The sequence below is a fragment of the Fukomys damarensis genome, unplaced genomic scaffold, assembly GCF_012274545.1.
Source record: "Fukomys damarensis isolate Sample0158 unplaced genomic scaffold, DMR_v1.0_HiC HiC_scaffold_17, whole genome shotgun sequence".
NCBI lineage: Eukaryota > Metazoa > Chordata > Mammalia > Rodentia > Bathyergidae > Fukomys > Fukomys damarensis.
This window is the reverse complement of record NW_022900929.1, coordinates 26,478,264-26,504,996: the sequence shown is the minus strand read 5'-3', so window position 1 is coordinate 26,504,996 and position 26,733 is coordinate 26,478,264. Positions and strand designations below refer to the sequence as shown.

General features: G+C 58.7%; 1 protein-coding gene across 1 annotated transcript in view; it reads left to right on the top strand.

The window, feature by feature from the left end:
- The window catches only part of LOC104862721 (tensin-3), a gene marked incomplete at its 3' end in the record, with an annotated part of 101,784 nt that extends 75,057 nt beyond the window's left edge, over window positions 1-26,727 (top strand). The window contains exons 11-17 of the mRNA XM_033764920.1: window positions 1,059-1,171; window positions 1,838-1,898; window positions 2,083-2,158; window positions 8,724-8,853; window positions 9,014-9,079; window positions 9,693-9,797; window positions 25,925-26,727. Coding sequence (XP_033620811.1) covers window positions 1,059-1,171; window positions 1,838-1,898; window positions 2,083-2,158; window positions 8,724-8,853; window positions 9,014-9,079; window positions 9,693-9,797; window positions 25,925-26,727 — 1,354 coding nt within the window. The remainder of the gene's footprint in view (window positions 1-1,058; window positions 1,172-1,837; window positions 1,899-2,082; window positions 2,159-8,723; window positions 8,854-9,013; window positions 9,080-9,692; window positions 9,798-25,924) is intronic.
- Window positions 26,728-26,733: the final 6 nt, after the last annotated feature.

Below are 26,733 nucleotides of genomic sequence, written 5' to 3'. Positions count from 1 at the left end.
GGGTGGAGCCTCGGCCTCAGGGACCCTAGGTCTCTGGCTTTTGTGAGGCTTCTCCCTAATCTGCTGCCAGGTGGATGGAAGCCTGAACCCCGTCCCTAACTGAGCCACACCAAGGAGGAAGCCAGCACTGTTTTCTAAGCTTTTCCCAAAGCCTAGGCTCTAAGCAGGTTTTTTTTTTTGGTACCGGGAGTTGAACTTGGGACCTTTTGCTTGTGAGGCAGGCGTTGGAACCACTGAACTAAACCCCTAGCCCAAAGCAGGGTTTTCTTTATTTTTTTTGCTATGCCTGAGAAATTTCCGCTTGTTCAGTTTGCACATTCAGCCCCTTGATTGGAGGGCAGGGCCGAATCTCAGTGCACCTGGAGAGTTTGTGTCTCACCTGAGTTCAGGCCTCCCGACTCCTTGTGGTATGAGGTTCTTTTTGGTCCCTGCGGGGACTTTGAGGTGGATGTGAGGACCTTGAACTGCAGACATCACTTCCTGCCTCTCACAGGTGGTCGGCTGGTGGGCCCTGGGTGTCTGGTTTGCCCCTGACATCGGTTGTGGGCTGCAATGGAGACAGAGGAGGAGGCAGGTAGATTGGTAGAGATGCAGCAAGGCCACTAGAGGGCTCAGGCAGGCACAGGACAGAGGCCCAACTCGCGGGAGAGCAGGTGCGACCAGGCTCCAGTGCTCCTTCCGGCCCTGCTGGGCATGGCGCCCCTCAGGGCTGTGGCAGGTGTGCACTCCTGCCTTGGAGAGACCGAATCCTATCCTCCGGGCCTGCAGTGGCCCTGCTGGGCCTCGCCTCGAAGCCGGGCAGGACCAGAAGGAGAAGCTGGGGCAGAGCGGTCGGGGCCTGAGGTCTCACTTCCTGTCGGGCCAGCTGCTGGCCGAGTGCGGTCCTGAGTGTGGGGACGGCCACCTGTGCGGAGTGTGGAGTCTCAGCGTTCCCACCCCGGCCCTGGAGTGTGGCCTGGGGTGTAGGCCATGTGCAGCAGGGCAGGTTCTCCCCAGGGCCCTGGGAGGGGCAGCCTCTAGGCCGGCGGGCTGGGCCCTGAGCTGCCTTCTCCCTGCAGGTACGTGCAGTTCCTCAGCGGGCTGCTGTCGGGCACCGTGAAGATGAACGGCGCGCCCCTCTTCCTGCACTGCGTCGTGCTGCATGGCACCCCCAACTTCGACGCCAGTGGAGGTGAGGCTGACCCTCCTGTCCTGGGTTCGGACACCCCTGTCCTGTCCCTGTCCCTGTCCCCACCCCTCTGCTGTCTTCCATGACGCCCAGAGCTGCCCCTCAGCCCTGTGGACACAGTCCTGGTCCCCTCAGGTACACAGAGCCCTGGGCCGTACCGCTGACCAGGGCAGGGACGGGGTGGGGGCGTGCCAGAGACACCCGTGTCCCCTGGCCCTGAAGCCCTGCATTCAGCTGTGTGCTGAGCTCGGGACCGGCATGGGAGCCCTCCTGTACTCGTCCCTGGGGCCCAGCTGCGCTTGCCCATTGAGACGATCCCACCGGGTATAGTGGGGCACACCTGTCGTTGCAGTATTTGGGGGGAGCCAAGGCAGGAGGATCACCAAATTCAAGCCCAACTGAGGCAATTTAGGGAGACCCTGTCTCAAAACAAAAGATACATGCTAGGGCTATGGCTGAGTGGGAGGGCCCTGGGTTCAAACCCAGTACCACCACGAGGGGATGAACGAATGAATGTGTGAATAAATTTCGAATAAACAGCCACAGGGCCCCTGGCTGACCATGCACTGGTGCTGGTCCTCGGCCCCACTCAGAGCTGGGGTTCTGGGGAGGCCCAGCCACCCTGTCCCGCCCAGGCTGACTGCACTCACGGCACTCTGTCTCTTCCAGCCTGCCGGCCCTTCCTGAAGCTCTACCAGGCCATGCAGCCCGTATACACGTCAGGGATCTAGTAAGTGAACTGGCCGAGCCGTGTCTCCTGGCAGAGGGTGGGCTGTGCCCTCAGGAATGGAGTTCTGGGCTACTGGAGCTTCCTGTGTAATTTTTGAGTTTCCTGTTTGTGTGTGTTTTTAGCATGTACTGTGTGTGTGACATCATGACACCACATAACCATCTCCCTCTCGCTTATCCCAAAGTAACATTGGCCCTGAGAGCCCGAGCAGGATCTGCATTGCCATAGAGCCGGCCCAGCTGCTGAAGGGGGACGTCATGGTGAGTGCTGGCACCCCTGCAGCCACTGTGCCCACTGTCCCAGTAAAAATTGCCCAAAGGGAAAAATGGCTCCATCTTAAAACAACACCCCCGGGGGCAAAAAAAAAAAAGAAAAGAAAAGAAAAAAAAACTATAGGAAAAATGGAAACTAGCTTTGACCTTACGGCATTTGGTTAGTCGTCTGACTAAAAAAGTTTAATCAAAGAACAGCACTAAGCCCACCATGGTGGTGCACTCTTATAATTCCAGCCCTCTGGGAGGCTGAGGCAGGAGGATCCCAGGTTCAAGCTCAGCCTGGCAACTTAGTGACTTCGTGAAACTGCTTCAAAAAATAGAAAGGGCTGGGGTTGGAACAAAGGGGTCCTGGGTCCTGCTCCCATGGCTAATGCAGCAGGTGACAGACCCAGGGCCCGGAGGACAGCGAGGGCTGCTACCTGAGGGCCCTGTTCTGCCAGGTTTCGTGCCCTGCCCTGGCATGCCCTTCTGTGGGCCGGGAAAGCCCTGGCCTGCTGGTTGTCATATGGCAACAAGGTGGGTGGAGAAGGCCAGGAGAAGGGATGGCCCGGCCCGCTGTTCTCCTCTGTCCCGGGTCATTGTGGTGTGGCTTGGCCCAGCCCCCATGTCATGTGGCAGAAGCCCATGGCTTGAGGCACCAGCACCCTGGGGTGGTCCAGGAGGGCCAGCAGCTCTGGGCCTCCCAAGTGAGCTCTAGCACCCCAGTCCCTGCGGCTTGCAGGGGCTTGCAGGGGCCTGGCCTGGGGCGAGGGCTGCCGAGGCTCTGCGTGCGGCCAGAAGGTGGTGGAGGGTGGGGCCAGAGCGGGGCTAGGGGAACAGGAGGCTCAGGAGCAGGAGCCCTGGCCCCTTCTGTCCCTAGCTAGTGTGCTGTAGATTGGGAGACCTGGATCGAGTATGGGTGCAGTGCTGGCCAGTTTTGCCCTTGCTGGGACTGAAAGGAGGAAGGGATTGAGCATGGCTCATGGTTTCAGGACACTCGGTCCATGGTCGGCTGGTGCCAGGGCAGAAGCATCAGGAACGGGGATTTGGTGAGGCAGTGGCTCAGTTCAAGGTGGCTGGGAAGTAGAGCAGGGGATAGAGAGCAGGGCTGGCGTGGTCACCGAGGCCACTTTTCCAGAACACTGTGACCGAGTGGTGTTCATTTGTCATGGACCTGGAGGCCAGAAGTCCAGGGTCCAGGTTGGACACCTGGTGAGGCCCGGCTCCCCCATTCCCACAAGGCACAGAGGCCACGACATCTCTGGTCCCTCTCGGGGCTCCAGTCCCCTCATGAAGGCCAGCCCTTCCCTGGTCACCTCCTGGTCCCAGGCCCCCTCTCTGTCCCTTCCAGGCCTTCCCCGTGCGTGCGCAGGTCCCCAGCAGCTCCTTTCTCCTCATCTGGGTATCAGGAAAGAGTGGCCTGGGCCCGGTTCTGCCCTGCCCCCCTCTTGGCTCAGTGATGGCACCTGTCCCTCCTCTTCGGTGGCCACAGTGGCGTTGTCCTTGCCTGGTTATGGCTGCTCCTCACGTCGGTCGCCTCCAGGCTGTTGTGCCCCTACCACACAGCCCAACTTCCCAGACCCCTCACTGGCTCTCACCACCATGTAGTTGCTGCTGATTCTTGACTTACTTATTCATTCATTTAAATGTTTCTGGTGCTGAGGCTTAAACGTAGGACCTTCACACTGAGCTACAGATGAGCCAGAAGAACACTGAATAGCCAGACATGGTGGTGCGCACCTGCAGTCCCAGCTTTTGGAGAGGCTGAGGCAGGAGGATCCCAAGTTCAAGCCCAGTGTGAGCAGATCAGCAACTTAGAAAGACTCTGTATCAAAGTAAAAATAAAAATGGGCTGGGGCTGTGTAGCTCTGGATCCAATGCCCTGGATTGCAAAAACAAAGGAAAAGCACCTGGAAGGCTGAGGATGTATAGCTCAGTGGTGCTGCACCTACCTTGCAAGTGCGAAATCCTGAGTTCGATCCCCAGTCCCAAAATAAAGTAATAAATGAACTGGAGGCTGAGCAGGATGGCACCGGGTGTGGGTTTTAGCTGGGGTCTCCGGGGATCCCTTGTCCCTGCGGATTTCTTCCCTGCGAGCCCTTCCAGCCAGGAGAGAGCCTTGCCCTTTCCGGAGGTGCTCGCTTCCTTCCTGTTCCCTTTCTCGTCCTGTGCGTGGAGTAGTCCGGGTGCCTTCCCCTTGTCAGTGATGCTGCCTGTGTCTGCCCTGGCTTTCTGTGCGCTCCCTGGCTCTCTCTGCAGGGTTATCAGCTGGAGGTTTGGAGGTGGATGGTGGCCAGGGGGGGGTGATTTTCCATCTTGCCCTGGTTGCAGAAGTAATCGGCTAAGTGGTTTGCTTGTGTGAAGCCCACGAGGCTGTCTGACCCTAGCAAGGCACCCCAGGCTGGCACTGTGTAGGAAGCAGGGTTCTTTTCTCTCCGTCCTGAAGACCAGAGGTCCTAGGTCCCGTTGTTGGTGGCGGTGCTTTCTCCGGGACCTCTGCCTGCCTGCTTGGCCACAGGGTTTTCCCTGTCTGTGTCAGGTCTAACCCCTTCTTCTAAGGACCCCGATCAGAGTGTGTCTGATCCACCTGGTCTCTTAAAAGCCATTTTTTGCAGTGCTGGGAATGGAACCAGACCCCAGCCCCAGCCCCTAGCAGCCATATTCTAAGTAAAGCATCTGTGTAAAAATCCCATCTCCTACTGCAACTGGGTTCTGAGGTCTGGGCCATCCAGCCCCTGGTGACTGGGTGCCTGTGGCTCTGTCTGGTCACCGGCTGTGGTGGGGAGCCGCTGCCCACAGGCCTGGACAGGGCCACCTGGGCGGTACTGCAAGCTGCGCTTGGGGTCCGTTTGCCAGCAGGGCAGCAGCCGACACACTGGGAGTCCGGCTGGGTGGGACTCAGCCTGTCGGGAGTCAGAGGCTGCAGCTTCCCTGGCAGAGAGAGCTGTGAAGGTGGCTGCCCCAGCCTGCAGGCTGATCCCATCCAGGCATCTGCATTGTGCAGAAGCTCCGGGTCCCCAAGGGCCGCTGGTTCTCCCTGAGCGTGACCTGGGGTCAGCTCTGGCAGAGGCAGAGCCCAGGTGTTCCTGGCTGCAGGGCTCCCCAGGGACGCCCCCACCTCTGGGCTGCTCTGGGGTCCCGAGGGTTGTAATGCAGAGTCCAGAGTGTTCTCAGGTTTCTCCTCTGCAGCCTGGCTGCTCGCCCTGTGCCCTCCGCAGTCCCACCTTGGCCCAAGCTGGCTCCGCGTGCCACTGCAGGTGCTGGGGTGGAGAAGCAGGGTGGACACCCGACTGAGCAGGGTTCCAGTGTATGAGTGGCTGCACTCCAGAAAGGCTTGGAAAGGTTCTGCAATCTGGGCCCACCCGAGGCCTGGCCTGCAGGGTGGAATTCCCCTCCAGGCCAGCTCAGCTCACTGTTCCTCCCTGCTGCTTCCCGACAGTGTCCTGTCCCCCTTGGTCCATTTGTCCATCCTCCTCAATATTGCTGATGTCTGCTCTGTGTAGATTCGCAGGTCTCTCCATAGGGTTGGAGGTGGTAGGGGTCCATGCACAGAGGGAAGGGCCGGTGTCTGAGGGTTGGTTGGGGTGACCCTCTGAGGGCAGGATCTGCTCCTCCTCCACCCTGGGGGACCGTTCCCAGCCCCAGCAGGAGCAGTGTCACCGCACACGGCCCCTTGGCACCTGCATAGCCGGCCCCACCTGTCTGCAGAGTGCTTTTCCTGGAAGCTGAGTTCTCAGCCCGCTGCCTCCAGGGCACGACCCTGGGTCCCAGGAGCGGTGTTGTCAGTCACTCTGCCGCTCGCTCATCCGGGAATTCATGTGGGCAGCAGGCCCGGGCCCTGGCTCGGAGCCCCCGAATTCCTGACCCAGCTCCCTCCTAGTTGCAACACAGAGCGGGGCTCTTGAGCGCTGTGCCCCGGGCACTGTCTGTCCTGCTGTCCCTGCCTGGGCAGATGTGGGACCGCTTGGGTTTTGTCTTTGCGCTGGCTGCTCTGGGAGCTGTAAATGCAGGAGAGGCCTCAGGAGAGGTCCAGGCAGACAGCTCGGAGCAGGTGCTTGTGCCAGACCAGGGTCTCAGTCCTGTGCCCCCTGGTGACGAGCTGCACCAGATCTTCCTCCAGTCTGCAGGCTGCGCGACCCTGCTCCCTGGTCATGCGGTGCAGGCGCTGTGGCTGGCATGGCTCAGCTGTGATTGGAGCAGAGCCTGGTTTCCCTTGCTGTGAGCTGCGCTTGGACAAAAGGGCCCGGCTTTCTTGACTCAGGAAATTGCGGGGAGGCCGGGCGGGGCCTGGACAGTGGCCTGTGGCCAGGAGTGTGGAGCTGGGTGCACCTGGGTCTGAGGTGGTCTGGTTTTCCTCCCTGCTGGCGGGGTCTGCACACAGGGTGCCTATTTGGCCTGAGGAGCCCCCTGCCTGCCCTCAGCCTTGGCACACGTGGGGTGCAGCAGGGCCCAGCGCCCAGTCTCCTTTGTCAGCATCCGGAGGGGATATCCACGTGACTTTGTGGGGGCCAGGATTTAGCTCAGTGGTGCCACTGCCTGCCTCACAAGTGCAAAGTCCTGAGTTCAATCTCTGGTACCAAAAAAACCCAAACAGACAAGAAAATAAGGTCAGGCCATGTTCCCAGTCATCTCTTTAGACAGGAGGAGAGCATGGTGTGCCAGACCTTCAGTGGACATTGGTGTTCTGCGCTGCTTTTCAGCCCTGAGGACATTTTCCATAGCAGCGCGCACCCCTTCGGTGACAGACACAGCCGCCTCTCGGGGTCCACAAAGCATGGTTCCGGCATCTGCACAGGGTTCTTGAGCCCTGTATAAACTGGCCTTGCATTTGCACAGAACCTGTGCATGTGCACCCTCCTGCAGACTTTCAGGCCTAGGTTATGTGTAATACCAGGGCGTGCAAATAGTTATTATCCAGCATTCTGGGAGGCTGAGGCAGGAGGATTGCAAATTTGAGCCCAGCCTGAGTCTGGGCAACTTAGCCAGCAAGACTGTCTAAAAAAAAAAGTGCTGTATGTTGTACTCTATGTTTAGAGAAGAACAGCAAGGGAAATCAGTGCTTCACAAGGATGTGGCATGGTCTCGAATACTTTTCATCACGGTTGATCAGGATGTGGCTTGGGCAGGTGCAGAGGGCCCAGCTCATCAGTAGCTGGCTGTGCTGGGTTTCTCTGCAGTGCTCATTAACAGCAAGGGCTGCGTACAGTTCCTGTCTGGGTGGCTCTCAGGTCGTCAACAACCCTAGGTCCCAGAGTTCTCAGCAGGTGGGGTTCGCCCGGCTGCGCCGTGGAAGGTACCGGACGTGGGCAGACTCCGGGGAGAGATGTGGGGGGACCGACTTCCTTCCCTCCTCCGCCTTCCCTCCCTCCTTCTGCCCTGCCTGCCTGCCATGGGGCTGTCCTGGTCCAGGGACATCTGGGGAGGCCAGGTGGACAGAGCCATGAGGCCGGGCACCTCAGAGCCCTTGTGAGGTGCCGTGCATATCGGAGGTGCTGCCCTGCCCTCCCTCTCTGATGGCTGTTGGGCCCCACTGACACCAGAGACCTCCTGGCCACTGCCCTGCCTGGGACTGGTTCCCCTCAGGGTCTGCCTGGCCAGGAGCCCCAGGCTGGGGGAAATCTTGCAGTTTCCTAGTCTTTCTGGTGAGCCGGGTCTGCTGGACCGCTGCTGCCTGCCTCAGTGGCCCCGGGAACCTGAGGCCCTGCACTGTGGCCTGGGCATCTTAGAGCAGGAGACCCTGGGTACCTGAGGGCCGGGGCATTAGCGAGCCCGGTGGGGGTGTGTGTGGAGTTCCCTGCCTGATGGCTCGTGCAGAGTCCCGGTTGAGACAGGGTCTCGCTAAGTTGCCCAGTCTGGGCTCTGACTCATGATCCTCCTGCCTCGGCCTCCCTGAGTGCTAGGTTTGTGGGCGTGTGCCCCAGTGCGCGGCTGTGTGAGCCGGTTAAAGCCATCTGACATCACGAGAAGCCTCTGTTAGGGAAGGTGGTGCCCTCCCTGTATCGGTCCCGGGTGTGTGGCAAGGCCTCGGCCTGTGACCTGACTCAGGGACATGACACGCCAGGCCCCAGTCCAGCTGGTACCCAAGATAGTGCCTTCACCAGGCAACTTGTGCCGCAGCCCAGGAACCCAAGGACCCCAGCTCCTTACGGCCTGAGTGGCCTTGCTGGGAACGCTTCGCTTAAAACGGTTGCCCTACAGGCATCTGATGGCGGTTCACTGGACCTCAGTGCCACCCTGTCTCTCTGAGTCTGTCTGGCCTGACCTTGGGCCCTGTCTCTGTCCTCCTTCCCTCCCTCTGTCCCTCTGTGCCATGATCGGCCACTTTTTCTTTGTGCAAAATGAGTGACACTGAGGTGAAACACAAAGAGTTTAGACCCCAAGAACCCACTTTATCACACTCCAGTGTTAAATCTCGGAGAGGCCCCAGGATTTCTTTCTTCAGCTGTCTTGCCGGGGGCCCAGCCCGTGGTCTGCAAGGGTTTTGGCCACTGTCCGGGGCCTGTTGGCACTCAGAAGCTGTCATCGGCCGCAGGGCACCCGCACCTCTCAGCTGCCCTCCCCTCTCCCACAGGTGAAATGCTATCACAAGAAGTACCGCTCGGCCACGAGAGACGTGGTCTTCCGGCTGCAGTTCCACACGGGTGCCGTGCAGGGCCACGCGCTGGTGCTAGGGAAGGAGGATCTGGACAGCGCCTGCGGCGGTGAGGGTGGCGCTGAACCTCAAGTCCCCACCCTGGCCCCCGATGCAGCCAGGGGAACTAGTAGCCAGCGGGGAGGAATTGTGAACCCCGGGGTCCTTTGGGTGCTGTGGGGATCCCTGCAGTCGGGGGTGAGGCTGTACCATGGCGCTGTCTCTTTCAGATGACCGCTTCCCCCACCACGGGAAGGTGGAGCTGGTGTTCTCTTCCACGCCAGAGAAGATGCGAGGTGGGTGTGGGGCGGGGTGTGGGCGGGGTTCCAGGTGGGTGCTGGGTGGGTGGCTGCAGGGAAGGCAGTGTTGGCCGAAGACGGCACTGGGCACCCTGGGGGCTTCTGTAACCGGAGGATGCTGGGCAGCAGGGAGGAGGTGGCTTGGTGAATTCCTAGAGATGGCCGGGGAGTAGTGGTGCACTTCTGGAGTCCCAGCCCTCGGGAGGCTGAGCAGGAGGCTCCCAAGTTTGAGCTGCGCCTCAAACAACATGAAACCAAAACTTGCAGCGGGGGTAGCATGGCCGGTCCAGGCCAGTGTCCATGTCCTGTCAGCATCCTGGTGCCTCAGCCTCCATCTCCTGGGCATTCGGGCTACTGGTTTCCTACTCTCATTCATCAATAACATGACAGTGTCAGAGGGAGTTCTGAGCCCAGGAGACTGCAGATGGCTGTGTGTGAAGCCCTCTCTCCTTCCTCCTAAAGCACGGAGCACCAGCCCCTTTGTTGCAGGGAGGTTTTGCTTAAGTGGAGCCCGGCTCCTCTCTCACACTGACTTCTGTAGCCGGCCTCCTTAGCTCCCCTGAGGTCGGGCACCAGGCTCTGCCGGGACTGACACCCGTTGTGTCCCCAGGCCCCGAGCACCTGCACAACGACCATGGTGTCATCGTGGACTTCAACACGGCGGACCCCCTCATCCGCTGGGATTCCTACGAGAACCTGAGCGCGGACGGTGAAGGTGCGTGTTCCTGCCAGGATCTGACCGAGTCGCTATGTTGCCCAGGCTGGCTTTAACTTTCCATCCTCCTGCCTCAGCCTCCTAGAGAGCTGGGTTACAGGTGTGCGTCACTGTGTCCAGCCGGGCTTGGCGGGAGGCTGATTGCTGAGGTCTCCCCAGGAGCCCGGAGCTGCGTGTGTGCTGCCCCCTCCTGTGGGGTTGGGTGCCACACGCTGGTCACGGCCTCCGCTGTTGGTCGAACCCCCCATGGGCAAGGGACCTGTGCCCTGTTTCTCCTGGCTTGCTCAGGAAGTCCACGGCGAGGGCGCTTGTCCCCGTCACTCCCTTTGCCAGACCCAGTGCCCAACCCCCACAGCTTCAGGGAAGCACCGTGCACCTGGCCAGCTTTGTCTAGGGTCTGCTGCTCCGAGGCAGGTGACTGGGAGGAAAAGCTGCTCGCCTCACGGTGACCAGGAAGCAGAGAGAAGGGGGAGCTCCTCCTGGGTCACCCCAAGACAGCCTCCAGCCAGGCCCCACCCCCAACAGCACACTCCACCCTGAGTGCATCTGTGGACCCACTGAGGAGACAGTGCCCCCTGAGCCATCCCCTTTCACACAGGAGACATGGGGTCATTCAGGGCCAAGCTGTCACAGCCTGCCCTGGCTACGGTGCCCCTTCCTTGTGGGGCAGAAGGAGGGCAGAGAGCCCCCCAGGTCCTCACCCGGGTCAGGTTACAATGTGAGCTTGCGAGTATTCAGGCCAGAGCAGACATTCAGTTCCCGTCTGCTGAAGGAACGATCAGAGAAACGAGTTAAGCCTTGTGTTTCGGGCCTGTGGACTTTACAGGCGACACTCCCTGGGGAGAGCTCTGCCTGGCGCTTCCCTAGCAGAGAAAGTGGGTGCTCTCTGATCTCCCCACAGAAACTCCAGGGTCCCTTGCTGTGCTGGCCGGCTGTGTCTGGTGCAGGACCAGAGCCCACTGCCATAGCCCCCAGGACCGGTGCTCAGAGCTGGAAAGTGATCCTGTCCCCGCCCACCTCCTGGTTAAAAGAAAACCCCACACGTAGCGAAAGCAGCTGCGTTAATCCAGACACCCCACCCCCCACCCCGTTCGGCCCAGGCCTTTGTTAAGACCCTCAGGCGGGAGATGCACACCAGGTTCTGGTGCTCCTGGCTGGGTGAGATCCACAGGCTGGCGCGCAGTGTGGCAGTGTGCAGGGAGCCGGCTGCTGGGTCCCAGTTGACAGCGAAAAGGAGCCTGGCTGGGGGAGACCAGAGCTCAGAGCTGCCAGCCCTGAGCACCTCTTGGTCCTGTCCTGTGGTCTCAATGTCACGCTGCACAGGACAGAGCTCCGACAGGTGTCTCTGCTGCCCGGAACCCCAACTCTGCCAGTGTCACCAGTGTCTGGCTGTGTTGTCCCACAGCAGAGGGGGTGGGCGGACTTCTTCAGGGCAAATGGAGCTGCGGGGCCAGCCAGGTGCAGGGCCAGGTGCAGGGCTGCTCACCTGGTGGCGGGCAGGAAGCAGGGGAGGCGGGAGCTAGGAGGGAGGCAGTGGCTGCCTCTTCCTGACACCCAGTCAGCTGCAGAGCCCCTGATCCTGGCCCTTTCCCCAGCCCCATCTCTGAGTGCGCAGGGCTCATCTGGATATAAACGGATGTTCAGAAGTGGAGGACACAGGTCAGGGAGCCCCGGGCTGGCACCTCACGGAGGCTCCCTCCAGCTTCCGGCCGGCCCAGTGCTGTCAGGGAAGCTGCCCCACAGTGCAGCTCAGCCTGTGGAGAGCCTGCTCTGATGGCCCCGCTGCCGTCCTGGCGTTCAGCCCCTGCCAAGGCGTCAGCCGCTGGCAGGATTGACTGGTGGGTGTGACCTCTGCCTCTGCCTCCAGGGGAGCGGGAAGAGCACCCCAGGCCCCTCCGTGCCCCGATACCCTCTTGGACCCGCCGGCGTGGATGTGTGTGTCCTGCTGCTGCTGTGCCTGCTTCTCTGGATCTGTGACCTCTTTGGTGGCCGCGCCTCCTTCACCCGTGCAAGGGTGGTGACTCAGTGCCACCCTGCGTCCTGACCTTTGGACCCGGGTACACATGGGAGCCAGCGGCTCAGCCACAGCCCTGCGGGTGCTTAGGCCCACAAAGGGCACCCTGAACATGCCATGCTCGGGCCCTCCTCTGCCTCTGCCCACTCCATCTCTCTCAGGCTTGGAAAAGTGCCTGGGGAGGCCCTTCAGGTCCTGTGTACGAGACTGTGTTACTTCTTTCTTTGGTCTTTTTTTTTTTTTTTTTTCAGTACTGGGGATCAAACTCAGGACCTAGCACTTTGGAGGCAGGCATGGTACTGCTGAACTAAATCCCCGGCCCTGACACTTCTTTCTTTGGAAAGTGTTGCTAAACACGAGCCAGGTGTGACGGCGCTCACCTGTCATCCCAGCACTCTGGGAGGCTGAGGCAGGAGGATTACAAGTTTGAGTCCAGCCTGGGCAACCTTGTGACTTAATGAGACCCTGTCTCAGAATAAAAGGGATGGGTATGTAGTTCAGTGTGAAGGCCATGTGTTCTGTTCCCAGTAATGCAAGAAGGAAAAAAACCAAAATGAAATGGAGAAGCTGGATCCTATGAGAGAAGGAAGGTTGCCAGTCTTTTACAGGGAAAGGGAAGTGTTTGTAAGAAGGCACAGTGGGGCACCTGTGACTTAGGTCCTTCCGTCTCCAAGGTAGCAGGCACCCCATACCTAGGGGCACACACTCCTGCCCTTGATTGGCAGCATGCAGGTCTGTGCTGAGGAAGGAGATGTTGTCCTGCCATTTACAAGCTGCCCAGGGGTCTTGTTTCTGGGTCAGCAGCTTTCAAGCTCTCCTTGTGCAGCTGCAGGATTCCTCCCACCCGCACCCTCCCCTTGTTTGCCTGTTGCTGCCCTATTTTGGGGGGGTCCAGCATAAAAAGCTTTAGGGGAACACACGGCAGCTGTGGGAAGTTGGAAACCACATCCCAGTGCACGCATTCTCTGGGTTGCCTGGATCCCGTTTTCCCCAGGGTGCAAGGACCAGGGTGGAGGTTTGGTAATTTACTTTGTTGCTCCGGAAGGCCCGCCCACGAAGTGTTCCCTGCTTACTTCCCAGATCAGCCGGCAGAGGGCGTGCCGGGAGCGTCCATCCAGACTCCTCGGGCAGAGCCCCTTCAAGGGCAGCATTTGGAAAGTGAGCTTCAGGCCCTTTCTGGACTCGGTGTACTGCACCTCTCCTTCAAGGGAGGAAGCTGTGTCTGCCTGCCCTGCTCCTTCTTCACGGTGCTGGGGGAGGCACAGCCAGGGCAGAGCCGTGGGACCCTGGTGTCCCCCGAGGCTGTGGGGACAGAGAGGTGGGAAGAGGGCAGGGGCAGCAGCGGAGTCTGGAGACCATCCCTGCCTCAGACTGGCCGTCGGGCCCGGTGGCCTCCGTGCGCCCACTGGCCACACGCCAGACAGGGTGGGCACTGGTCCCTGGAAAGTTTCTTCCGCACCCCAAGAGCTGGAGATGGGGGACGAGGTGACAGGTTTCTAACAGGACTCTGGGCCTCACTTACGGAAAACCGGAGTAATTCAGGGCTCTCCAGGGCCAAGGGCCCTGTCCGTCCAGGCAGTGGTGTCCCCCGAAGCCACACCCTGTGCCTGCCAAAGGGGAGGTTTCTCTGCCACCCCAGTCACTTGTTCCCTTTTGGTGCCCAGGACTCACACCCCCTTAGATGCTGGGTGCTTGGGCTGTAAACCCCACCACGGGGGTCAGAGCCCTCATCCCTGTCCCCACCCCATGCCACAATGCTTGCCGTGCAACACTTGAGACTCTTGTCCTCATAATTTCTAAATACTATTTATTCCCTTGTTACCTTGTGGCTCTCAGCCTGAGGGTCTGCATTTGTTTTTTTATTAGTTAGTTAGTTTTGATTTTTTGAGACAGGGTCTCACTAGGTAGTTCAGGCTGGCCTTGAACCACAGTGATCCTCCTGCCTCAGCCTCCCGAGTGCTGGGATGACGGATATGCGCCACCATAGCTGGCTATTTATTTATTTTTATTGAGCTCAAATCCGAGTAACAGAAACTTGCCCTTCTCACCCATCAAGCCCCTCCAAGTACCAAGGGTGCTGGTTTCCTGCCCATTCTCAGATGGAGCAGCAGTCCCTGCCGTCTGTCCAGAGGCTTTCACCAGCTGCTGTTCCTCCCTTTCCTGCTTGCTCTGTTTCTCCCCTGGATGTTGCACAGAAATGTGGTCATGTGGTCTGGTCTTCGGGACCCACTTTCAGTGTGTTTCCAGGGTGCACGGAGCTGCACCTGCTCCTCCCATGGCTCTGCAGTGTCCCTGTGTGGAGGGCTGCGGCTTGTTTATCTGTGGACCAGCTGATGTGCATCTGGGTGTGTTACAGCCACTGCTGGTTCCTCACCCAAAGAATGCTGCTAAGAAACATTTTTCTGTACATTTTACCCTTAGGTATAAATACCTCTCATCTTTTTACTGTTTTCTTTTTTTTTTTTTTGAGATGGGTCTCCCTTTGTAGTTCAGGCTGGCCTAGAACTCACAGTAATCCTCCTGCCTCAGCCTTCCGAGTGCTGGGATTATAGACATGCATCGCCACTCCTGGCTCTTTTCCACTAGTTTTTGAAATTTCTATTTAAAAAGCAAAACGAAACAAAACAAAAAACAGGGATTAAATCCAGGCCTTCACACTGAGCTACATTCCCAGCCTCTTTTTATACTTGCTAAATCATGCACTCTGGGCTTGAGCTTGCAGCCCTGCCTCAGTCTGGCTCCTGCATCGCACCATTTTTTTCCCCCCATTTGGTTTCAAGTTGTGCATTTCTTTCTGTCTTGGAAGGAGCCCATCAGGACTTACAGGAGACATTCTTACCCCCTGTCCTGCTTGGCCAGCTGCCTTTAGAGATACCTGGAAAACTCATTCTGGTCTCTCTGCACTGGGTACAGAATCCCAGGTACACAGAATAGCAACTTTTTTCTTCTTTTGGTGTTTTGTGATAGAGTCTTGCTGTTATAGCTCAGGCTGGCCTTGAGCTCACTGTGCATCCCAGCTGGCCTCTGGCCTTGAACCTGAAGTAGTCCTCCTGCCTCGGCCTCCCAAGTACAGGGATTAGAGGTGTGCACCTCCACACTCAGCTCTACAGTTGCAGATTTTCAGGGTGTTGGTTTATACCCTTTCATAACCCACTGCGCTGTGGAGCTGCCTTGAAATCACACTTCTGCGAGGCCTCAAAGTCCCACATCGTTTTGTGAGAAGTTAATGCTCATAGCCTGAGCCAGGTGCTGGTCACCGAAGCCCAGGTGGAGAAGGAAACACTGGCGAGCCCGCTCTAGGGCCACTGGCAGCATAAACAGCAGACCTGAGGCCCATCAGGGGCCAGTTGCCCTGTGAATGGTGAAGACTGGCGTACACTCAAGTATAAAGCTCTGCTAGCCAGGAAGAAAGGGCACCACAGGCCACTGGAGGAAGAAAAGGGGACAAAACCCAGACCCTCATACAGAGTGGCGCAGAGCACCACTTAGAGCAGGTGCTGCTTTGCACGCAGAGTTAATCCCAGACCCGCTTCCCCAAGCAGCACCTTAGCTTAGCTGCTCCGAGACACGCCTTTCTGTCCTCAGCTCGGCTGTCCACATCTGCAGTCCTGGTCTTCTTCGGGTGCAAGATCTTTGACGTGAAAATAGCATCTGCTAAGTCTGTCCCTTCCTGGATGACAGGGACCCGGCTGTCTGCAGAATGGGAACTGGGACGCTGCTTTCTTGCGTGGGCAGTGGGTCGACTGGACCCCGGGTGTGGTAGAAGTTCTCCCACGAGCCCACGCTGTGTCCTGTCACAGCAGTGATCCTTTCTCTCCACTCCTGTGGAGTCTGTCTTCACTTCTGGCCAGGGTGGACGTGTGACTGCACAGGTTTTGGTGACTTATGGCTGTTACGTGTCACCCTCTGCCAGCTCACAGCCCGGTGCCCCGTGTCCCCTGCAGGGCTGAGTGCGGACAGTTTAAGGCTTCGCGTGCCGTGGTTCCCGCCCTGGCAGAGTGCTGAGTGCCTGTGGTGAGCAGGATGGATGGAGCGTACCTAAGAGGAACGCAGTGAGGGTCTGAGGCACTGCAGGAAATGTTCTCTGTGCAGTTGGCAGGGCACAGCCTCAGGGCTCCCAGAGTGGGGCGTTCGTGGCAGAGGCTGGAGCCTCAGAAAATGAGAAGGGAGGCAGAAGTGTTGGCTCCCAAGGCCCCTAGAAAGCTCCTCCAGGAGTCCTTTCCCCGCCCTCAGCCTCCAGAGTTCAGATTTCACTAAACCTGATTACACTGCGCCCCACCCTGCTGTTCACACTGCACAGGCTTTGGCAGAACCCAAGTCCGTGTGGTGCCTGGGGGATCTTTCACCTTCTTCCCCAGCTGGAGGGGAGCTGGGGTCCCCGGGGAGTGAAGCTGATGCTGCAGAGATCAAAGGCTGCGGGAGCTGTGGGGTGCTGGGGAGGAAGGTAAGGGCTACCAGCTGTGCGTGCGTGCATGCGTGTGTGTGTGTGGGGGGGTGCACGTGTGCGTGGCTCTGGATGTCTGGGACTGAGTCTCGTACTCTGAGGCCTCCACAGGGTCAGTGATGGTGTGGCCAGGGGCTGAGGGGATCGTGGAGTGGACTGAAGTGGGGGATGGCGCACCCTGCAGGGTGGTGTCCAGGCCTTTGCTCCCCACAGGCTGGAGGGGTCCCCAGTGCAGCTTCCTCCTAGGAGGACTGGCTTGGGGGTCTGGTGGGGAGCTGGCTGCCATGTCTCGGACACGTGAGGTCCACTCTGACCTGTCCCTGGGGTGCCTGGCCCAGCCCTTCCTAATTGCCACATTCCTCGCCCCACCCGGGGTCGGAGCGCCTGGAATCCAAGGCTCCCGGCCGCTCCTGGCTGAAGCCCGCCTGGGGCTGACGGGATGGGCTGGGGTGGACGGGACAGGCGTGTCCCTGTGGCTCCATCCTTGCTTTCACAAGTCCCCCACTCTCTGGTTTTCCAGGAATCCACGCCCTGCCCAGACTTCAGTGCTGAGCTCAGCCTGGCTTCCTGGGAGGGATTTTCCAGCCTCTGCTGGACAGTTTGCCAGGAGCCCCCTCGCCCACCGGCGCCCCCGCATAGGTCCTTCTGTGACTGGGGACTGGAGAGTGAGGCCGACCCTGAGGAGGACCGCGGCTTAGCGTGGAGTTATTTCTGGAACTCTGCCTGGCGCAAGAAATAGAGGCTGCCTTTTCCAGAGGAAAAGTTTATGACTGTCCTGGTGCTAGAAAAGAAAATAGAGGGAAAGGGCACATTTCATTCCACCCCAGAGGCCTCAGAGCCTCAGCGTCCCTGGCTTTGTAGGTTGGAGGTGATATTCTCGAAGGCACTGCTCCTAGCTCTGCATTTTCTTTGCGATGGAAACTGGTTCAGTATGGGCTCGAGAAATCTTTAGCACAGAGCCAAAGTTCTATTGCAATAAAATGAAAGCAGGCCTTGTTCCAGTGTGGGGCTATAAATGCCCTCATTGTAAACGGCCACGTGCAGACCAGAGCCGTGTTTGCATGTGTGAGCAGCAAGGTAAGGCCACCCTGCAGGACTGACAGCTCAGCCCCAGCTCCCTCACAGGTGTGGAAGGGACATGTGAGCAGCCTCCTTCTTTCCCTCTCTGGCTGTGGGTCAGGAAGCCCCTTGCTTGCCTCCTGCTGCCCGCCTGGCTCGCTGGCCAGTCCACGTCTGTGCATGTGTGCCCAGGGCTGTGGCTGGCCTGTGCTTCCGGGGCCCTTGGCCAGGTGGTGGCTTGGAAACTCAGGGCCTGTTGCGGCAAGTCCAGGAGGGACTGTGTGCCTGCAGGGGCCAGCACAGGCTGCCCGGGCGTCCACCCCAGTGTCACTGGGTCCCCAGGCCGGCTCTGGCTACTCGGAGTCCATGTCCTAGCAGCGGCAGCAAAGGTCAGGGCTGCTTGCGAGTCTCTGGTGAGGCCCCAGTGGCTTGGGGTGCTGGGCACAAAGGGGCCACGCTGCCCCATCGCTGTGCTCTGAGAGCAGTGCCCGAGATGAGTGGTTCCAGCCTTTGAGTGCTTGGCTGTGAAACCGCGCATGTAGACAGGAAGATGGGCTGGGAGCAGTGTGTGTCGGGCCACAAGGACACCTGGGGCCTGTGAATAAGTGAGGATGGGGTCCGTCTTCAGTAGCGCTCCCCAGAGCAGTTCACTCCGTGTGTTCCCCGAGCCTGGGCCTGTGGTCAGGAGCCACTGGCCTCATCAGACCCACGTGGGGCACTGCTTCCTGCCATGGACGGGCAGCAGAGGAAGGGGTGCAGCCACGGCCCATCCCAGTGTCCCCGAGTCCTCACGGCCATCCAGAGAGCCAACATCCAGGGCGCCCTCTGGTGGTGTCTGTGCGGACCAGGAATGGGCCACAGACATTGCATGGTCCACTGAGGCCGCACTGCTGGGCCAAGCCCGGATGCTGGGAGCAAGAAGGGGTGTGGTGGGCGCTGGCCACCATGGTGACAGCACACGAGGGGGCGGCTCCGTGTCACCGGGAGGGCCTCTCAGCTGCTTCATGCTTGCAGCCCAGGAATGTGGGGAGGGTACAGGGAGGCCAGTGGAGGAGGAGGAGGAAGCACGGGGCAGAGGGAGGAGCTCATTCCACGCACAGCCCCATGATCTTTCCCGAATCAGGTGTGCTGGACACGCACTGACATGGGGGCTGCGGGCCCTGTCGGCCTCCCTGCTCCGCTCTGCATGGCCGCGGTGAGTTCACTCCACCTGGCGATGGGCAGCGGGCGGCCACTTGGGAGGAGCAGGCTGTTTCTGGTGCCCTGAACACCCGGAGTGCCCTACACCCCGGGGCCCTGCTTGGCCAACACCGCCCTGATCCCACTGCCTGGGAGTGGAGAGGCCGCTGGAAGCTCTGCCTGAAGCGCAGCCACATCTAGGATACCAGGTTCTGCTGGGATTGAGAGCGACTTCCGGTCAGGAAGTGCTGTGGCCTTTAAGACATAGGGAGAGAAAGAAAGAGAGAATATCCATATGCAGGTGTGCAGCTTGCCTTAGGGGTTCTTTTGTTTGTTTGTTTTTAATGGTACTGGGTATTGGGGCAACTGCACTAAAGCTACAACCCCAGCACTTTTAGTCTTTAATTGGAGACAGGAACTCACTAAGTCCCTCAGAGTTGCCCCAGTTGAGATTGAATTTGGGATTCTCCTCCCTCAGCCTCCCTGAGTGCTGGGATTATGGATGACTTCCTCTCTGTGGAAGTTTTGGAGAGAACTTTCAGACAAGATCTGGCTCCAAAATGAAATGGCTGGTTTCACCTCCGAGTGCCTAGCTAGGGTCTGACTGAGGTGAAGAGTGTGCCTTGGAACTGGACGTGGTGGGCTTGGTTTCTGGTGCTAGTTGGGTCATCTTTCAAGGTGAGTGTCAGCCGAGCTGTGCGAACCTGTTTCCTCGTCTATAAATGGCTTTCTTTTTACTGCTTTGCAGATTGCTGGGGGTTTGGGTGAGGCCTCGGGGCCACCACACTCATGCCACACAGCAAGGGGCTCATGCAGCTGCTGTGGGTGTGGGAGGGTGCCTTAGCGCCCTGTCTGCTCTGCCCATGGAGGTGCCAAGCCGGCCCCGGCCCTCCCTGTGCTCTGCCCCCTTCTGTCCCAGCTCCCTGGGGCCTGGGTGCTGCCCAGCACAGCGGGCAGGGCTGGGTCTTCAGTGTGCCTGCCTACAGCTGGCAGCCAACAAGTACTTAGCCCCTCTGGAGGCTCACGGAGGGGAAGGTTCTGACCTCTCTGTAGACAGTGTGCGGATTCTGTTTGCCTTTCTGAGATGAAAAGTTGCTTTTTAAGCAAACCTTGCCAGAATCCACTTGCTCAGTGCACGGCAGAGATAGTGGTCCTGGGAAGTTCCTTAAACCTGTGGCTCAGCCTTGCTTCCCGGGATTCTGGGGCATGTGCAGACCGAGGGGAGGGGAGATCCTCTGGCGGCTGGTACAGGTATGCCCCTCTGTGGCCTCTGTCCCTTTGCTGCTCCAAACCCTCAGTCTCACCCTTGTGTCTGGTGCCAGATGCCTTCAGCCCCACTGTATTGAGGTTCGCTTGATTGTTAACCCGGTTCTGGCTCAGGAAGTCATTTCTAGCAGTGCACGAGCTGCCTTCTTGGCCAGCGAGGCCTCTACTCTGGGAGGCCACAGGATGGGACAGTCACCCCAAGAAGATTCTGGTCCTGGGAAAAGCTGTGGGTCCCTGAGCAGTGGGCCTCCTGCAGGACGGGGTGGGTGAGGAAGGCACAGTGCTCACTTTGAGCCTTGAGGAGGCCTGGAAATGTCATTGGAATATAGTTGGACTTCTGCATCTGGGGACTCCACCAACAGAGGCCCGGAAGTATCCTTAAAAGTTAGATCAGTGTATCCAGACCTTTTTCCTTCCCTGATCAGTACAGCAAAACAACTATAGTCCCAGCATTTCCAATGCATTGCGTATTTTAAGTCATCAAAGTATAGCATAGGAAGTGTGCAGGTTGTACAAAAATACGATACCATTTACAGGGTGTGAACAAAATACACTGTGAGTGTTTAAGTTTTAAAAAATGTATTTCAGTAAAAGCCATTGCTCTGTTGTGCCCCTGCAAAATCCTTCCACTCACCTGCAACACACTGATCCCATTGTTTTTGTCGCTTTCTGAACCAGCTCTTGAGTCCTCTCTCTTGAGTCTTTAGGAGGTGGGATCTAAAATAGGGTGAATACTGCTGCTGAGCGCGTCCGACCCTCATGCTGTGTCCCCGTCTTCCTATTCTCAAATCTCGTGCCATGTGACTTCCGGTTCCTCCCCAAAGTCAAAAGTGAGCCTGGATTTGAATCAATTCAGGACATCGAGGCAGCCAGGACAGCACCACTTAAGATCCTCGAGAGTCGCTTCAAAAACTGGCAAGGATGAGGGGTGTATTCCAAGTATTTCGGGGACAGGGCATACATGGCAGCATGTCACTTATTTTAGTCAGTGTTTCAAGTTTAAATATTTACTGCAGTTCAGAAAGTGGCGAAAATAATGGGTGAAGTGTTCAAGCGAGGAGGAGGAGGATGTTCAGGGGGGTTGTGACAATGTGTCTTTGACTGTGATAAATCATGAAAACTTATGCATTCACCCTGTTTTTCAAACACGCCTTGAGAATGAGGGACTGGAGGGTCCACATTTGGTACCCAAGGGGGGGGGTCTCAGGTCCCACCCCCATGGATCCCCTGCAGCAACTGGAAGATGCCGGGTGATCCTGGACTGGCTCTCCCAGGACCTCTGCCTGGCCCCCGCCCCCGAAGCTGGGCTCCACACTGGTGTCAAGAGTCAGACAGGACTTATGCTCTGCAGCCTCCCTGGGCTCGGAACAGCTGGAGCCGCAGCCACAGCTGTGCCCAGGGACACAGACTGAGCCAGATGCAGAGAACAACTGTGCACCATTCTCAAAGCAGAATCATGTCGTACAGAGCCACCTGCCGGCAGGGAGGGAAGGTGTCCTTTGGTGGTCAGCCAGGGCCTCAGGCTACAATGACCAAGACCTGGGCTCTGGTTTCCTTTCTGGTGGAGAGGTCACCATCAGCTGTGGGGACCCTCTGTCCCACACCCCACTTGCTGTCCACTTCTGGTCACCAGGCTCTGTGTGCTGCCATCTTTCCCAGCAGCCTTTGCGTTGGATCTTATCAAAACAGCAGCAGGAATGTTTCCCCAAGGCGGGCCTTGAAGCCCTGTGGCTGAGGCCTGCAGGTGGCCAGATCCGCACGGCCCCGGGCCTGGCTCCCGCAGGTGACAGGAGAATACAGGAAACTGGTGCCGTGGGATTGGTCTGCACCCACTGTTTGCTCCGTGCCCATGCCCTGGCTCCGTGCACGCTGGATCCCGGTTGGGGTTACCGAGCTGGACTCTGCGGCTCTCTGTTTCGCAGCCACACTGCCCTTGCCTTGGGTCATGACTTTTTTGTTCCCTGCAATCTCACAATCCTGGGCCGGGTGACTGCAGGTACTTTTCCACTTGGGTTTGTTGTCTGGAGTCCAGCCAGGTGACTGAGGTAGGAGTGACAGCCACTCCCACCTGACTGGTGTGGATAGCCTGCCTGGTGTGCTGCCGGGAAGACAGTGTTTGGCTGCCTGGAGTGTGGGGACCGGGATACCTCTGCCTTCCCGTCATCCCTTCAGGTGGTTTGTTTGGGTCAAGGTTGTTTGCTGGATTTTTTTATTTGCTGGCTGAGGTGTTGAGCTCCTGTCGGAAATATCGCCTGGGGTTTCATCATGTGAGAACAAGCTGGAGCACTTTGTCTCTTAGTGACTCAGCCCATGGCCATGGGTGCCAGAACTGTGCTCCCCAGCGGAGCCACGAGAGGGGCCAAAGCAGAGTGCAACCATTGTCCCCGGGGGCTGCTGTTCCCAGGGATGGTAGGTGTGTGTGTTGTGGGTGAAAACAGAAGGGAGGGACAGTCGGGGTGGAGTCTGGGGCCTGAGAGCAGCCAGCAAAGGCCCTGGGACATCTCAGCCACTACAGCTGGGGCAGCAGGGGTGTGTGGAGGGGATTGTGCTTGTCCACTTCAGGGAGAGCCTGTGACGGGGATCAGGGTGCCCTGCCAAGTGCTTTACATTCCTTTACCCTCCCCTGTGCCTCAGTGGTGTCCAGACCCGGGACAGCCTCCAGCTCTGTCCCTCAGTCAGGATCTCTGCCCCTGCTCGACTGCATAGGGCTGCACACAGCGCATCTCAGTCTTCCCTGCAGATTCTGTGCTCGACGGTCTATGCTGAGGTTGAAGCGGTCAGGGTACAGTGAAAAGCCTGTCAGGTCTCCGCCCCTGGGTGGGGCAAGATTGTGCCTCTGTCCTGTGGCCAGATTCCCAGTGGGGACACAGCTGCGGGGCCACCTGGGCTGCCCAGGTCCATGAGACACGAGGCTCAGATCCTGGCCTTGCGTGGAGCTGCATGAAGTCTGCTTGGGGAAATACAGGTGTTTGTGATGGATCCGTCTGCCTTTCAACATTTCTACTACTACTAAAAAACAGTAGGTGCCAGGCGTGGTGGCATCTATCTGCCTGCGACCCCAGCACAGTAGCAAACTGAGGTGGGAGGGTCCCAGGTTCGAGCCTCATCTGGGCAACTTAGTGAGACCCCATCTCAAGAAGGAAAGTGCACCTGGAGGTGAAGATCAGTGCGAAGGCCGGGGGTTCAGTCCTTGGTACCAAAAAGAAAGCAGCGACAAGATGACCCATGTTCTCCCAGCCATGGGACCCTCCTGTCCTTTTCCGGTCTTCACTGTCTTCTCCATCTGCTGTTCTTAGCGTGGGACAACCAAGGACTTCGCCACACGACGACTGCCAGCTGCTTTTTGGCTGTATTCCTGTTTAAATTAGCAGAATATATTTACAGCTCCTTCCTGGGTTCCTTTTTAAAAAGTCATTGTGCCAGCTAACTTATTCTTGTGTGTGTGTGGTTTTCGATCTCATCAGCAGTCTTTATCAACTCATTTGGAACTGTAAAAAGAAAAAAAAAAAAACAACAATTTGCAGAGTTCAGTTTTAAACTTATTTCACAACTCCTAAAGTTCTGTGTTGCAAGAATCCCGGCTTGTCACTGAAATCCAGTTGTCTGCCGCTCGTCGCCTCTCGCCCTGCGTGTGCCAGCTAACATAGGGGACGTGGTGTGGTGGCAGTCGTGAAGGTGCAGCCTTGCCAGGCAGCAGGCAGCTTTGTTAGGAGCAGCCTCGAGCCTCCAGCTGATGGCCCAGGGGTCTGCGCTGGCTGCCTCTGTGCAGGGGACCAGCTCAGAAGCCACCAGCCTGTCCGATTTGGTGAGGGTCCCGCTGTGTTTTCCATGCAGGAAGATGCGCCCCTAGGGACCCACGACCTTCCACGAGGCCCAGCTCTGCCGGCCTCTGGCTCCTCTTAGGAGCACTGTCTGGGGAGCAAACCACACGGACCTTTGGTGGCACTTAGGAGGCAAGCCCTGGATTCAGTTCCACCACTGTCACCACTGCCATCATATTTTTCACCCTCATTATCACCACCACCATCACCATCAGAATCTCCACTATCCCATGTCCCTTAGCACCATCGTTAGAGTCACCGCCATCGTCACTCCCATTGTTGGAATCATCTCGTGGTCGTGTCTGGCACCTGTCCATCAGCAGCACCGTCCCCTGACGGACACTGTCAGCACCACCTTCACCACCGGAAATGGTGTACCACGCCCCCTCCTCTCCTCCTCACGCTGTGCAGAACACAAGGATCAAGTCCCAGGCTTCGCGTAGCTGGGTGACGTTTGCAGCTGCCTTGTAACTGAGGGTCATCTTCATGGGAGTCCCTGTGTGTGACTTGCACAGAGCTGCCACGGCAGGTGTCTTGGGCTCTGGGCGTTCTGGAGCTCGCCTGGGCCCTGGTGATTCCCGATCAGAGTCATGTGCCTCTGCATGGGCACAGCCACCTGGAGTTTGGGCGTGTGTCCGTCTGGGGAGACCTATGATGGTCGGAGGTGTGGACAGCAGGAGCTGGATCCCTTTTGTCTCCTGGTAGCTGCCAAACCTTAGGCAACTTGGCTGTCTCCTTGCGCCTGTTCTTTCCGGGTAAATAGAAATGACACGTCAAGTTCCCTGGTTAGGTCACATGAGAAAACGAGGGGAAGTGTGCCTGTGCTGGTCCTGGGACAGCTGCGGCCCTTCCCGAATGACTCCCGTGGCCAGTCAGCTCTGCTCCGGTCCCCGGTCACCCTGCCCCGAAGTCTCGGTTCTCGTGCAGTGCCAGGTGCCCCGTTCCCTCCCCAGCTGTGCATCTGGATGTGGACTGGGCCTCCCCTGCCCCTTGCCCCCGGTATTGGGGAGAAGGAACCCGGGCCTGGGCGCGTCTTGGGCAGGGTGAGCTGCGCAGCTCTCAGGAGCCTGTTCTGATCGCTCTGTGTGTCCAGGATGCCACCTGTGGAGGAGGTGAGCACGGGAGCCCCTGCAGATGGCTTCCGGGCCTCTCTGTCCTGACAGGAAGTGAGGCTCATGCCTGTCAAGTCCCAGTCCTGGTTGTGTGCATGTCTGCTGTGTGCAGCTACAGCTCGTGGGGTGGCAGGGTGGCACATGCCAACCACACCACCAGCTCTCTTCAGAGGGTCTTGCTGCGATCCCCCACATATGGCCTGGTGACTCGTGGCTGCCAGTGTGCTAATGGAGGCTCGGGACTCTGGATACCACCACCAGGGTCTGATTAGTAACAGCAGCAAGGGAGGTGTGGCACACACCTCTAATCGCAGCACTCAGGAGGCTGAGGCAGGAGGATCACCAAGAGTTCGAGGCCAGCCTAGCTACATAGCTGAGACCCTGTCTCAGAAAACCCAAAGCAAATACATACACAGTAGCAGTGGAGGACTCCACTCCTGCCCACACTGCAGGCCTGATTTTCCTTTCCCTGACATCACAGAAACTCGAGGGCTGGTGGTCCTGGTGGTCCTGGCACTGAAGGGCGCCTCTGTGGCCCCAGAGGGAGGTGCCGTGCTCCAAGCCCAGATCCCTCCTACGGAGTCAGTAGTTGCACACGGAGGTTTGAGTGGAGAACACGGGTTCATGCTGAGTCCCTCCTTGGTACTCCATTCAGGACTTCTCTGGTCCTTGACCTGCAGCCCGGGCTTGTGCTGCTGGTGGCCTCTGGACTCGCTTTCCTTTCCGGCCAGGGCCGTTGTTGGAACCGGTAAACAAGGGGTGGGTGTGCTGCTTGGTCAGTTTGAGAACACCCCGGCCCCAGACAAAGCGGACGCCTGGGGTTTTGTGAGCCGAGTTGGCTCCACCAGACGAGGACCCCTCCAACCAGGAGCCCCTAGACAGGGCTAGTGGAGAGGAGCTGGTTTTGCATAGGATGCTAGAAATGATTCCAGCACCTGCTGAAGTTTGGTTCTTTGAAATCCTTTACACTGGAACTCTGGTCTGCCTGGTCTTTGTCCCTGCTTGTGTTTTTTTGTGACAGGGTCTCACTATGTAGTTCAGGCTGGTCTCGAACTCACAGTGAGGCCCCGACTGGCCTGGAACTCACAGCAGTGCTCCTGCCTCAGCCTCCCCAGTGCTGGGACCGCGGGCGTGTGATGCCTCGCCCAGCTGTCCCCATCTATTGTATGCTGTGCTGGGGGTGCCCACATGAGGCCGGCCCTGCTCACCCTGTCTGTTTCCTCTCCCCACAGTGTTGCATACACAAGGCCCCGTAGACGGCAGCCTCTACGCCCGGGTGCGGAAGAAGAGCTCCCCCGACCCCTGCAGCCCGCAGACCCTGCCGGCCACCGGCAGCCCGGACCACAGCGACCACACCCTGTCGGTCAGCAGCGACTCCGGCCACTCCACCGCCTCTGCCAGGACGGATAGGACGGAGGAGCGGGTGGCCACCGGGCCGCCCAGGGGCTTGAGCCCGCAGGAGAAGGCCGAGCTAGACCAGCTGCTCAGCGGCTTCGGCCTGGAGGACACAGGGGGCAGCTCCAAGGGTGTGATGGATGCACGCAGCAAGTTTGGGGGCACGCGCCACGTGGTGCCCGCGCAGGTCCATGTGAATGGGGATGCCGCCCTGAAGGAGCGGGAGACTGACATCCTGGATGATGAGGCACCACACCCCGGCCCGCGCAGCGTGGACAGCCCAGGCACCCTGCCCTCCTCGGAGGGGCTGCCATCTGCCCACCTGGGCCCCTTTGCCTGCAGCCAGAGCAGCCAGCGCTCCCTGCTGCCTGACGCCTTTGGCTCCCCGGTTGGGGAGGACGGGGCCCCCAGCCTGGGCACAGGCGTGGACGCCATCTACGAGCGGGAGCGGACGTTTGGCAATGGCCGAGAGCCCAGGCAGCTTCAGCCGGTGCCCAGGAAGCCGTCGGCACCTGGGCCCACCTTTGTGCAGAGTGGCTACCCGACCCAGAGCTGGGTGCGGCAGCAGCAGATGGTGGCTGCCCAGCAGTACAGCTTCGCGCCTGACGGGGATGCCAGGCTGGGCGGCCACGGCCCCGATGGTGGA